Source organism: Takifugu rubripes, chromosome 21 (genome assembly GCF_901000725.2).
Source record: "Takifugu rubripes chromosome 21, fTakRub1.2, whole genome shotgun sequence".
NCBI classification, from domain to species: domain Eukaryota; kingdom Metazoa; phylum Chordata; class Actinopteri; order Tetraodontiformes; family Tetraodontidae; genus Takifugu; species Takifugu rubripes.
In genome coordinates, this window is record NC_042305.1 from 18763403 (window position 1) to 18777751 (window position 14349).

Below are 14349 nucleotides of genomic sequence, written 5' to 3' on the forward strand. Positions count from 1 at the left end.
TAAATGTAAGGCTGTTTAAATCTTACTGAAATGGAGCATCAACCACCTAAACAGTAAATATATTTATATTAAAAATGTAGAATAGAGGAAGAATTGTCCAAACACTCGAAAGAAACCTGGAATTCTTGAGTAAATCCCATTGATGTCGTTTCATCAGCAGTTAAGAGTTGTTGTGATTTTTAAAAGGAGGCCTGAGAAGAAGATAATTCTATTTTCTCAAACAACGTGAGTAAAAAGTAACTTTAGATATCACTATCCCCTCCTGATCTGAACCAAATGGCCCGACCGTCTCCTGCTGGCCCTTTTATATCCCACTAGCACTGCAGCATTGGTACATTATGAAGCTGTATTCCATCCATAAATGTCCTATCGTGCTTACTGTAAAACAAAAAGCTACAGCAGAAAGATTTAGTACGGCAGCAGTTCTGGCAGTTCTGAAGGCTCCGGGGGCTCTTAACGAACGTGTGACCTCAGACCTGTAGAAAAAGAGGCCAGCGGAACTGAACGTGATCCAGCTTTTCTTTGGAGAAACACTCTTTGCCAGGTGAAACTCAGACTAATTTTTCAAAGTCGCTTGTGCCTCAGACATTTCACCGCCTGTTACAGAGCTGACTGGTATTGATTGGAAGCAACCTCCTACCGTGTGATGAAACCTCAGTGTAAGTAGAGAAATAGTGAATCAATGCAATCTGGGAATGGTAACTCAAAAGCACCAAGACTAAAGACAAAGTGGAAAAATCATTGTCCAAAAGTACTTGACATCGGCTTCTTTACCTGCCAGTGTGTGCAGCTGCTCCCATATTTGGGCCTGTTCCAGGTACGGTTGGAGGACAAGGGTCAAGGCCTGAGGGACACTGGTCATGCAGCTGAACACGTTGAACAATGCAACGGCAAAGGCATCTGCAGCCTTGCAGCTCTCCGCAGACATTTCTGAGCAGTTCTCCAGACACAGATCTGAAAAATGGCATCAGCCGCCATCAGGGAACAACATAAATACATCTGTGTGCGTTAAAAAGGACAAATGCAGACAAATTTAAACAAATTGGCACACGCCACATCCAAAGATCTGCTGACACATTCAGTAAAAGATCAATATGTTCTTTCTGAAACTATGAAGTAAACCATATGAAAAGACTACTATTCAATATTTTCTTTTTTTAAATGTTTGTGTAAAATGTGAAGTATGTCAAGGCTGCCCAGGTTGACACACGTTAACAGAAAGGGTGAACAAAAGCCACTGTGGAATGGGATGGTAAGAAAAGCCCACATCTGTGTTGGATGAAAAAAAAAGAACATAGACCGGAGGGAAAAAAGAAAAAGAAACAGATTTCAAAGTCCCCACAGCACATGGAGACAGGAAGTGAAAAGGAAGAGGTTTTGACAGGGTGTCCTTGTGGGGTTTTGCTGTCTGAGTGTGGGGCTGAAGATAGAGGTGTGTGTTCGTGTGGAGGTTATATGGATGTCTGTACAGCATACGCGTTCCGTGGGCTTACAAGCGCGCGTGTGTTGGGTTGACAGGGGTTGCTGAGCAAAGGCCCAGGGCTCCAGGGGTGGCAGACATCCAGCGGTCTGTCAGTCTGCTGGCTGGAAGATGACAGCTATCTGAATAGAATCTTCGCAACACAATAGTCAGTGAGGATGTGTTGTGATAGATGGCAAAAAAATGCCAAGGTCCAAATTAGCCACTGTTTTTCAGGGCCAGAGATTTCTGCTGCCTCGGGAGGACGGGAGTAGAGCGACCAATCACCAAACCGACGAGAAGTAATTGAATTTATTCCTCCGCTTCCGTCCCTGCGTCTTCATTTACAGTAACTGTGATGCAGACACTCGAAACTGGCCAGCCAGCATGACCTGCTATCAGTCTATTAGGCAGCATTATGTGGGTTATGTTGGCATCTTGTTCTCTGCCTGTCTGGTAATTGCTCCTTAAGGAGAGACTGTTCTGGATATCGCCGCCGCGGCTTCAACAGTCCAAGGGAACGGGACTGAGTAACATTAATTTCCACTTGAGGTGCTGGAGACCGTGGCAGGTTAACTAGGTTCCTTTTAATAATGATCCCATTATGGAGCCGCAGATGACTTCAGAGAAACAGATGACAGTGCACTGGCACATCTCTGCGGAGTTTCCACCGCTGCTGCAGCCCATAATGTTTCCAATGTGTTTGTCTTTCCATGATGATTTCTCTCCTTTTCTCTTTTCTGCTCCTTCTTTCCCCCCTTTGTCTCTGGCTTTAAGCTTATCCAACCTTGACACATATTTGCCAATACATACACCTGTTTATCTTCCGGACAACCAGCGCAGCGGTCACGAGGGCCCTCCCTGCAAACCTCTGTAATGGGGAGCAGACATGCCCATGATAATGGAAAGAATGTGTGTGTGTGTGTGTGTGTGTCTTTATTTTCCTATCTATGTGGGGTCCCTGCCAAGAGCTTTAGCCATCCAAAAAAGGTTGAGGTTGGATCAAGGTTAAAATTAGGAAGGAATAAGAATTTGGGTTTTTTCAAAGAAGAGAGAGAGAGAGAGAGAGAGGGGAGAGAGAGAGAGAGACAGAGAGAGAGAGAGACGGAGAGAGAGAGAGAGAGAGAGAGAGAGGTATGTCTGCACGCCAAAGAGGAAGACACAGATAAACGTTCGTACGTTCTCAGAAAACTTTTTTATTTCGTTTACTGGGTCGTTATCGGTTACGTCAATGTGCGCCATGCAACAAGGAAGTGCTTATGACAAACATTCAGTCAAGTTGCCCCTTCTCTCTCCGTGCTTCCTGGTTAATTAGCCCATCGCCATGATAACACGCAAGCGTCAGCGCTTCCAGCATTGATTTACGGCGGCGTGGAGGGAGATGCATTGCAGAGCCCCGGAGAACGACTCCGACCAAAGGAGAGAGAGTTGTTATTAATGAGGTTGCTATAATGTGAATTAATGTGCAAGTGCACAACAGTCTTTAAAGGTTAGAGCATTGCCGTTGTGGAGGAAGAAGAAGTGGGGGGAGAAAAATGCTTTAAAGGTCAGCGCGCGTGCGCCGGCTCAGCCTGTTGAGTGTTTATTACACTCTTCATTGATTTAGCCATGATGGTGACCAGGTGAAAATAATGATGGAGGCAAAGATGCTGATGATCAGTTCATAAATGAAGGAAGCTCATCTAAACTGCGAAGAGAGACTTGATTTGGACGTGTCCAGCAAAAACGTCCCCCAACCTCGCGTTTTTCAAGTCAAAATTTAAAAAAAGATACTTTCATTCTTCATCAGACAGACACACATGTGCTCATGACAGTTGACTTACAGGAGCTTTCTAGGAGGGTTCTGGGCAGGTGACAGTCTCTGTGCAGCAGCAATCGCACTAGCAACCTGGGATTGAGGCCGGGGTCAGAGGTCAGCAGCCTCAGCTGACATACAGAGGCGGTGTGGCCCATAAGGCCATCTCTGAGAGGAGAAGGAAGAAAAACAATGTTGACAGTTCTGCAGTGTCAGGTGAGCACACAGATAGCGGTCCATTTAGTGAGAGATGACAAAGGGGGGGGGGGGGGGGCTGAAAGACTGTAATCACCCTTGTCTTGGATGACAACCTGCATGAAAATAGTGTTTAGACCACAAAAGGAACTTCCTTCCTGGGTCCATCACTCCTGTTAGCAGCTTAGTTTGCAGATGCCCACACTTACTTCTGGCCTGTACCAGGCAGGAATTAGCTCTAATCTTTGCCAGCTAAGACTAAATTAATAATTGGTAGTCAGCCAAATACATGAATATACAGCAGTAACCCCCCTCACCCCCACCCTTGCATCTTTTGTATAACCAAGAGGCTGCAGCCAGCTGTGGGTAATGAGCCGTATCCTCGTGCGCGCGCTTGCGTGTGCGTGTTTATGCATGTTTAGAGCTAATGCTTGTGGTTACATATGTGTGTGAGTGCCAGAGCAGGCTGACATGTGTGTGCCTGCATATTTACTTACTTTATACATCTCAATAAAAACTAATGAATTGAATTGACAAAGTTAATCTGAGGAGCAGGGGGGGGGCAGCGGGGGCGCCTGCCCAGAAACTAAGCATGCTATTGGAGGCAGAGAGCTAGAGCAGGGTGCACCCTGCTGTTTGACAGAAGAAACCGTTGCCTCAAACTGACAGAGCAATTTATGATGTCACTGGTAGCGCAAATCCGGCAGAAATCCTCTTTTAACTGCTCTGATAAATCTATCTCGCCACGGCCCGGGGTCAGCTTACACAACCAAAATACACACACACACACATACAAAGACGGTGTGATGGGAGGGAATGACGGACAAGGCCAGAAAATACAATCTCAGATGCATTTTTATATTGTGTAATGTCTGCTGATTCTTATTTTTATTTTATGTAACAACCATAAGAATTGGGTTTCTCTTAACGGACTGCGGAGAGACCTTGACACCGCAGCTGGATCTTGGAAGAAAACCTGTGGATCTGGCCTCAGGCCACTAGTCGGGCCTCTGGCACGCCGGCACGCACGCAGGAGGTGGGAGCGAAGAAATAAAGAAATCATAAAGAGAAACTAAACTCAGCTCTCGGCACAAGAAAGGGAGGGTTTGATTTGTGCTCCATCATCGCACGGTGACATCACCTCTGGCAGCGAGGGAAATGGAAAGGGAGGGGGCGGAGTCAAGTGTGATGCAGCGCGGGCTGATTGACTGCGCCGCGAAAGGTCACGACAGTAACCGGACACACATGGCCACATCGGCGGGAACACACGCCACGGCCTTCCTCGGTGAGCGAGGAAAAGAAAATCCCAAGTCAACAGAAACAAACTCCTCAGCAGCAACGGCGCTTTTTTATTGCTCTATTTCTCAACTTGCATCTGTGTTTTATTAACACTTGACGTCCTGACCCACGTAATGTTACATAAACACATGTATAGCACATATGGTTCTCTATACGGTGGGTGTCTTGAGATGCATTATGGGGTATGTTGTTTGTCTTTAACGTACCGTATGAAGAGGTCAGGGCTGATGGCGGGCAGCCAGTGGACACTGGGCCGGTCGTGCTCTCGTGCACGAGACTCCTTCATAAGATCAGTCACAAACGTCCTGAAGAAAAACAGAACACACACAGTAGATTTTACAAAATATTCCAAATCAAACTCACAGGAAGGAATCGATGTGTTGTTTCTTTCCACACATCGGGAGGAAAAGGCGAGGCAGGAATACGACCTGGACAGGTTTTTGACTTTTTACACATGGAATTTTTATAGAAATACATCTTGAGACGTCAATAACGTCTGCCTGTACGAACCTATAGAGGAGCGAGAGAGGTGCTGTAACGATGATGAGGACAGTGAGAAGTTCCTCACAGAGGCTGTGGATGCGACGCGGCCAGTCTGATGCCCCAGGTACGGTAGTGATGGCTGAAGGAGGACAGGAAGGGACCAACTCCTCGGGATTTTCACACACACTCCACATCAGATGCTCCGCAAACAGCAATATCGCTGTGATGTCACACCTAAGACAACATGTGAAGAAACAGCGCGGGATAAACGTGGGTGAGAGCCGACGAGATGGGAAAACATGAGAACATGAGGAGTGAGGAGGCATCCTCGACAGCCACCATTGCATCACCTCTCAATGTGCTGCTGGGAGTAATTTAACAGAACGTCCTGGTCAGTTACCACTGACAAGTTACATTTAATCCTGGATTTTTTGTCAGTTTTTGTCATTTTTCATCAAGTCTCTTTAAATGGTTTGAAGTGGTGTCATCATGAAGCTCTCCTGAGGAGATGCAGAGGAAAGGCTTCCCCTGATCTCCACTATACTATATATGCTATATATCTACGGTATACTATACCATTAGGCGCTGCTGCCTTATGGTCCTTCTTGTCTTTTGCCCCTTGTCATAAACACCATGTATTTACATTTATGTAGGTGTATTTTATTGTATTTAATCTCTTTTATTTTCATATAAAAATCTTGCCACTTGTCCAAATACCTTTGAAACCCTCACAAATGGAAGTCAAATGACTGTAAATGCAACATGATGTGGAATATCAGGCCATTGTTGGACCAGGGCAGATGTTAAAAACTTTAGTTTATACGTTTCCTCTAATTGGTTAATGAATATTGTAACACACAAATAATCCTAAAGGACAATAAGACAAACCAAAAACTCCCAGGGGATCATATTCAACCACTCCACAAGGTCATGTGAAGCTGTTAGAGGAAGACAATTTCTAACCTTGAATAACGGATGTTTAAAAAAAACAGCTACTATAAAGATGTTTTTAATCATCCTCTCATTATTGGGAGATTTCACATACAAAAACAAAAGAATTTAATAGGAAAATAATAGTTGGGAAATCACCCAGATTGAAAGTGCAATTGTGTAACATTCGATAGATAGAATGACGTGAAAAATTGGAAGAAATTATGCTCCAGTGTGTGAGCGGCCAGCGCGATGCATGATTAAGTACCTGATTTGCAAATGTCTTTCATATGAAGGACGAGCTCTGGTGTATCTCCGCACCAGCAGCTGCAACGTCTCCGACAGCACCTGACCAAGCAGCTCCTTGGCCAAGCCTGCAGGAAGGACCGCCCACAGGTCGCTACGGAGCCCACACAGGAAGTAGAACCACATCTGCACTGAGAACGAGCAGCGCTCGCCCTGCAGAGAGGAGCGGGAGAGAGGGCGGATGAGCGGGCGATGTCATAGGTGGATGCATTTTATCATATGGACATTGGCAATGGAAAAAAGGAAAGAGGAAGCAAAGCTGGAAAAAAGAGACACAAGGAGAATAAAGAGACAGAGGCTAGTCTGTCAGCACCAGAATGTCTCAGTGGTCACGCCACCTGTTCCCTGCACCTGGATTTCTTACCCCACTGGGATTCTAAACTGCTTTTAAGTCCTGGACTGGAAAACACATCAGCATACAGGGACACACACACACACACACACAGAGGCAACAGCAAATATGGAGCACGCTGAATAAAGGGGTGGTGGCTCAGTCTGAAGGGAAGTGGGCCGAAGAGCAGAGGGTACTTGGTTCAAGCCCCGGTGCAGACAAACCCTGGAAGGTGTGCTGGTAGCAGGGTCACTGCCAATATACCAAACCTGTATGCAGCTGGGATGGGTTCCAACCCTCCCCATGACCCCCAAAAGAGATAAAGATCCTTTACCACATAGCTGGAGCCACCTCTTACGTTGGGGTCCAATTGTAACTAGAAACCACATGTGAAGAGGACCAAGATGTTACTGCACAGCAGGTCTCTCACACACATTCTGAAGTTGACGTTCTTTTCTTTTGCCAGTTTTAATCTCCATGCAGGAGTTTCTAGGAAATCTAAAGTGTCTTTTTTCTGGAGAATGTGGACCAGAGAAAGGAAAGACATAGTCAGCAGAGACTGCTCATTTCATCATGATATCTGTTGTAGCACATTAAAAAAAAGGACATTTGGACAAGGCAACAAGGTCAGAAACATGATTTTTGTCAGATGGGGACTTTAATTAAATCTCTCTAACTTGGCTGAACTTCTCGAGTTTAACTTTCAACAATAAACTGTTCCAGAACAGATAGAGAGAGACTGAGTGAGAGAGAGGATTTTCCTTTTCTTCCACTCTTCATGACCCTTAGTCTCCTCTCATTTTCTTCCCACTTCATCTCATCTACCTAGCATTTTACATCTTTGCTTCCTCTCCCATCAGCTCCTCCCTGGAGCCACTCATTTAAGGATTGCTGGTTGATGGAGAGCATGACTGAACTCTACATCCGGGATTAGGCCGCCATCCTCTGCCTGTGGACTCAGTAAAACAAACACAGACATGGACATTGGATCCAAACTAATAAGAGCCACAGCTGCGTGTGAGGTGGGACTCTTGTGTTTGTCCAGTTGAGATACATTTTAGTAATGTTATCTGTATCAAATATGCCATTAATGGTGACAGCTTTGTCACATTTTTGGAGAGGAAAATGATACAGAGCTAGATTGTATTTTGGAAATAAAGTGAAAATAAACTCTTCCTGAACTTCCATGTGTCTTTTCTCTTACAATTAAAAAGATGTTTGTTAATTATGTGTCTGCAAACGATTGAATGAGGGAAAGGAATGAACATTACATGGCGAGAGACTTTGCAAATGCATAGATTTACCCTGCGTGTATGGAAAAGACTTTAAAAGCATAGTAAGATGCTGCTGCTGACACCTACACGTGCATTCATCTGTTCATCTGCACATGAACAAAAGCACGCACCTGCACACAGCAGGTCTGTCTGACACCAATGACCCAGGGAAGGAGGGGGCAACAAAGAGAAAAAAAGAAAAGCAAAAGCAAGAACGAGCGGGGGGGTTGGATTGGTTTAAGGGCATGAAGGCGGGGGGGTTTCAGGGGCCCTGTGCTGTTTCCAGACAGTCCCAGTGTAGACCGCAGACTTCAGACAGCTGAATCCCTGGAGCCCCCAGGGCAGCATGGAAGCCACAGATGTTCTCAGGGAGCTCAGAGTAGAAGGCTTGATTCCAGCAGGGAAGAGTGGGAGGTAAAAGTGCATTGAGGGAGTGAAAAGAAGTAAGAAAACTCCAGAGTACAACTCAGAGTTACTCCAAATCTACAACAAAAGCTGACTACTGGGACACGTGGCACAGACTCTCCCTCTTTTATGATAAAAGAACCAGGAGGCAATATTATTAAACTCCCTGTTTTGTCATTTGGAACAAAATATTTCATATAAAAATCAAATCACTGGGGTAACATGCTGCCAATTACACATTTTTATTCTGAGTTCGTTTACAGCAACAGCACCTGAGTATACATATGCTGCTTTTCTAAAAGGTTTATTTAAATAAAATACTGATATTGTTGCTCGAAAAAATATGTTATTAAATAAGATAGAAATAAAGAAATGCATCACACACCTGGACATGGACCTTAGGTCACTAAACTAGGAGGTTGTTTTAAAATGTGGTGCAGAAAGACAGAACTTTACCTCGAAGAAGGGCTTGGGATCGGCCCAGGAGTGATTCTCCTCATCTTCCAGGATGCAGGTAGAACAAACCTGCGAAGCGTAGCCGCTCAGCTGGTTTTGTAAGGCCACTATGTCATTTTGGCACCTCTGGATAGGCAGTAAGGTCAGCGGGCTAGAAACAGAAGAGGGAAACAACATGAATGGCAGAAGATGCATAATGTACGTGGACAAAAGAGAACTGATGAGACGAGGAGGGCAAATCCTTCTAATCCACATAAATAATCAATGGCTATACATTCAGGGGGCTATACATTCAGGGGGCTATTGGGCAAACATGAGGTGAAATAATGATCTGCTGCTGATTTATTTTAAAAAGTTGAATGTGACATTTTCTGCCTTTCAAACCTGCCTGTCCTTTGTAGAGAGAGGCCGGAGTTTAACTGGGGCACAGAAGGCTTAAAATGTCTCCCGACCAGAGAGGGCACGGTGCAAATGCACGTGGAGGGGTGTTCAGGGCCAGAGGTGGGACACAAGGGGCACCGAGGGCACCAGCAGTGACTTTAGAGGGGCTCTTTGGAGAGCAGGGGTTAAAGGGGATTACGGGGCATTAAAAACCCACCAGATATGGATACAACATAGGTGCCATTACCTCCTGTCAATCAGTGCTACTGCTCTTTTTTACCTTCTGAACTCTTCCCGTCCAACGTTCCAACATATGTAAATGTGTGACTTTCAATTAGCCGTCGCTGTGCTATTATTTTACTGTAAGAAGCGTTAGAAGAGTCTCAAATAAGTAATTTTGAGCTGACTATTTTTTAGGTAGAAACACACTTAGAGTGCTCAAATGTTCCTGGAGCACTGACAAGACTCATGCACACCTGGTGCAGACGTGTTCACGGTCACAAGAGGAGAGCCAAAATAGTCCCACTATCACTTCCTGTGGTGACCGCAGCTCAGGGCGGTCTATGGTGACGGTGCAGGATTTTAAAATACTTTCACGCACGGATTCATATTTTGATGCTGCACAGGCACAAGTGAACTCAATTTACCGCAGCAAACATGCTTCTATCGCGTCTTCCACAAGGAAGTGAGATATCGCTGCTCTTCGAATGCGATTCATATCAAACGCTGGGAAGCAGAAACATCTGAAAAGGCATTTTTTTGGAGAAAGTTGCAGAAAAATATTATATTAATATATGTTAAGCCCACCAAAGACCCAATTTACTTGGGTTTTTTTTTGGTGTCATGTGGACTATTGGATCAGATGTGTTAACAACACTGCTTTGCAGATAGAGGATATAAGGATATTTATAAGGCGTGTTGATTTATTTTGTTATCAAGGCTGGAGTTCAACGTTAAAGCTACTAGCAGAGGACAAACTACTCATAATAGAGTAAATGTTCAACGGACCAATAGATGTAACAGACAGAACCACAGAAGAAGCCAGAAACCAAAATCACACCTACATTTTAGCTGCGTTCCTGGGATCTTTCAGCCTGTGGTGGTACTGCTGCAGTCGCTGGTGCACATAGATGCAGGTGGACAGCAGAGCCGGCAGATTCTTCATGGGCGCACGAGCCGGGACCTCCAGGGCCCTTTCTCGCAAACGGCCCATCATGGCGAACGCCGCCCGGCCGCACGCCTCCACAAAGCTTGATCGCACCTCGAGGAGGGAGCTGTCACTGCACGCCACCGCCAGCGGTAGAAAAATGTCCAACTGGGTCGTGATCGCTCCGCAGAACTGAGGGGAGACAGAAGCCAACGACAAGCGAGAATAATTCAAAACAAAGGAGGGGACGTGTGTCAGGTGGAAGAAGGAAGGTCTACAGGGTGGTTTGATACAGCACCAGGGTCAAGACACACTGTCACTGATAACGTGCATTTGAATTAAAAATCACGAGAATAAATTATGACACTTATATTATAGACAGTCGTCACCCACTGCAGATTTTATTTTCTCTTCTTTTACAAATAAGGCCTTTCATCCTTCCTAAATTCTGAAGTAAATGGTCAACTGTCGTTCCTGCTAAGCTGCGTTCACTGTCACCACCATCATTTGGGCCTGATAACTGCCAGATGTGCTGAGAGGATGATGATGGTGTTTTAAAAGCAGCCTGTCACACCACCTTTTGAAGACATTTAAGGGGTTGCAATGCCGCCTCTCAGGCTTTAGGACAACTGTTGAGAGCCATTATGCACATGTGGTGAAAGCACAGAGCAGCGCTGAACCGGGCTCAAAGTGGCGCATCAACAAGTCATCCACAAGGTCATGAAGCAACGTACAACCTGCGAAGAACCAAAAGCCTCATTTTCCTTCTTCAAGAAGAGGGGACAATGTCTTGCCACGAGTTTGTGACCTCTCGGTCAATTACAGAAGGACAATGAGATGAATCAGACCCTCAAAGTCTCTGAATCCCACTTAGATTCTATAGTACCAGCTTAAACAGGCCTCTAATGCTTAAAAACCTACAGGGTGGCTAGTTAATACACAGAAGAGTGGGCCACCGTTTTTCCACAGTTATATGAAAGATTTATCACCCCCCCCCCAATGGTGGTGAGGAAAACTGGTGGCTTTTTCCCTTTCTGACCCTGATCTCCAGTCTTTGACTCAAATCTCACTTTGTTGCTGCTCTGATCTGTTATTAGATTAAAGCTCAAGTTCAAAAGCTGCATTTTACATTGTATTTATTTTGAACATCTGAAACATGTGCAGTATAAACACGGAAACATTTGCAGGAAGTCATCAGAATTAGAGGAAGTTGAGAATAAGCAGAATTCCATATGCATTGGTTTTTTTTCTCCATCATTGAGCAAACAGAGCAGCAAACATCAGCGCAAATGTTGAATACAGATGTGGAAAGCCCCCCCTGCATAAACTTTGCTGCTGAACATGCATAATTGGTACCAGGTCAAATAAAAGCTGCACTTGTGAGGATACACGTCTGATCTTATTACAGCATGCGTCACGTTAAACCCATCCAAAGAGAAATGCTACAGTAAATAGAGCGGGGGGGGGGGGGGGGGGGGGGGGGGGCTGGGAGAAAAGGTCAGGAACAGGTGACGACACAATAAGGGAGAGGGAGCAAGTTCAGTAATTAAAAAGCTACATTTTATTCTCTAAACTGCCAGAGCTGTAGGACTTATCACGTGCACGCGCATATGTCCCACAGAGAAGGATTTTCCACACCTTGACCTTTCCTCGTGCTGGGAAAGCCGCTTCGGAATGGTTGAACATGTTTACCCACATTGGGACGGATAAGTGGTGATGATTTAAGCTGCAAACTTTTAATTGTGTTTCTTTAACAAAAGGATGGAGACGACTCTTTTGTCTGGTGATATGATGATTTGCTTCTAGTACGTCAGATTTAGTCGACTGACACCTGAAACTGTCCGACGCTCGATTGGCTGGCTGGAAATATCAAACCTCCTCTCAGTTATAGATTGTGTGTACGATATTCCATATTCAGCCTCCACTGACACTGGGCACACGTAGTGTGATGTTCCATGTGCACACATTTACGCATCAGGCCTCCATCACTCACATCTACTGACCGGGGGATAGAAGACAGGTGCAGAACCATCACATACGGTATGTTTGTAACCCCCTTAAAACAGGATACCTGCACATGGGAGTTATGAGGCCCAAATGTCCCATTTTCCCCACTTCAGTCAGGCTAGATGTTCTCATGATGCAGGAAAGTCTGTGAGACATGAATTGATGAATCGGCCTGCACTGGATCACTCGTTTATAGAGTCCGGCTCTCTGCTGCTCCACTCACTGTAACAGCTGAGTGGGATGTTCGACATTCTGTCAGATAGAGTCTCTCGCTTGTGACTGAAATTGACAGTCTCACGATCACTCTCTCCTCCCTAAAAGCTTCCAGGGGGGCTAAAAGGCCTGGGAACAATGGCTATTTTAATAATTAAGTCAATATCCGCCTGCATGTAGTCATTAGGAGCTTATCGTTGAGGGAGAGGCCGAGCAGAGGCAGATTCAAGCTTCAGCATTGCTACGGTGATGGAGAGGCTCCAGAGAAGTGGGAGAGGGAAGTGGCACAGGCGCACTGACGTGCACGACACGTCAGTGGGGGGACAACCACAGCCAAGTGGAGGTCCGTTCGTGCACGTGCGGAATATTCTGAGGAGTGCAGCAGAATAAAGGAGACAGAAAAATGCAGTTTTGCTTGTGTAGAAAAGACGTAGCCGAGATAAAGTAGCCCACTCCACCAGGGAGGGGTCACCCCAGGGTTCCTATTCCAACCAGGGGTCTTTGATATTCAGCACGCAAGTGACTGCCAATAAAATGAAATAAATAAGAGCTCCCTGTCCAAAGTGCTCTGACAGATGAAGACAAGCATCACAGCATGATATGTAGGGTAATACGGAGAAAGAAGTGGGTTCAAATGCTAACAAAGAAAAGTCTGGAGCGAGGTATAGAGATATGAATATAAATGTGTGCAGTATTGATCCATCATCATTCCTTTGAATCAGCCATATTTCATGCGTGCGTCTTGTGTAGGATTTATTTTTGGTCTGCTTAAACACCGGGGCATGTGTCAAAAACGGGACGAGGGAGCGGGAAATATGCACGCATATGTAACATCTGAGAGTCTCGTCTTGGACGTCTGGCTCCGTGTTTCCGAATGCAAATGCATGCGTGTAACCTTTGGGTGGAAAGGCTCTCGTCTTTGAAGTGTTGACCTACACATAAATATGTTGTACAGGTCTTGAGCGCAGACAAATTCTGCCTCTCATTACAATGAGAGACACAAATTCTGTCAGCAAAAAAATAAAATAATAGTGGGAGGTGGGTGGGGGGGGGCACGAGGAGACAATAGGGAGCAGGAGAGTTGGAGAAGATGGGATGGAGAAAGTTTCTGGGCACCAAAGAGCCGAGAGGGAGAAGAGCACGTTCAGTGGGAGTGCACGTCAGGGCCGTTGCCAGTGGAGCTCTGCGGTGTCTGAAGGTGCGGCTGGTTTCATCTCAGACACTGGTCCTCCTCCTAAAGGAAGACAATCTCCAGAGTGCACTCTCACTGCTGATTCCCAGGCCCTCTCCTCTAATTCCCTCACTCCCACTATCCCTTCCTTATCCTGGACTCTCTGCCTTTGTGATAAACCCCCTCTATCATCTGTGTCGACTCCACTTCCCCCATTCAAGCACCGTACACCATCTAGGCATCATAATATCAGCTATACTGGTTCTTAGCTTCCCTCCTGTCTCTTTTGTCCTCTGAGGCCTCCACTCAGGTAATACGGATGACTCTTCCCAAGGCCCTTTCTGATCCAGGCTGTCAACTGTGTCAGGCCCAAATCATTTGGGCTCTCCATTATAGGAGGTGCTGTCGGCTGGCGTTACACAACCCACTAATCTCCCTGGGCCTGGGTGGTGGGTGGGAACCTGCATTGTTCTGCAACATAGTTATAAAGAAGGATA

General features: G+C 45.6%; 1 protein-coding gene across 10 annotated transcripts in view; it reads right to left on the reverse strand.

The window, feature by feature from the left end:
- kiaa0825 (KIAA0825 ortholog) overlaps positions 1-14349 on the reverse strand; it is a 90584-nt gene that overhangs the window by 57313 nt on the left and 18922 nt on the right. For 9 of the 10 annotated variants that reach the window (XM_029830044.1, XM_029830040.1, XM_029830042.1 and 6 more), the window contains 7 exons: positions 10379-10653; positions 8934-9084; positions 6430-6620; positions 5259-5465; positions 4955-5176; positions 3283-3422; positions 775-954 (listed from right to left, as the gene is read on the reverse strand). In XM_029830044.1, coding sequence (XP_029685904.1) covers positions 775-954; positions 3283-3422; positions 4955-5176; positions 5259-5465; positions 6430-6620; positions 8934-9084; positions 10379-10653 — 1366 coding nt within the window. The remainder of the gene's footprint in view (positions 1-774; positions 955-3282; positions 3423-4954; positions 5177-5258; positions 5466-6429; positions 6621-8933; positions 9085-10378; positions 10654-14349) is intronic. The other variant, XM_011616082.2, reaches the window with a different exon arrangement.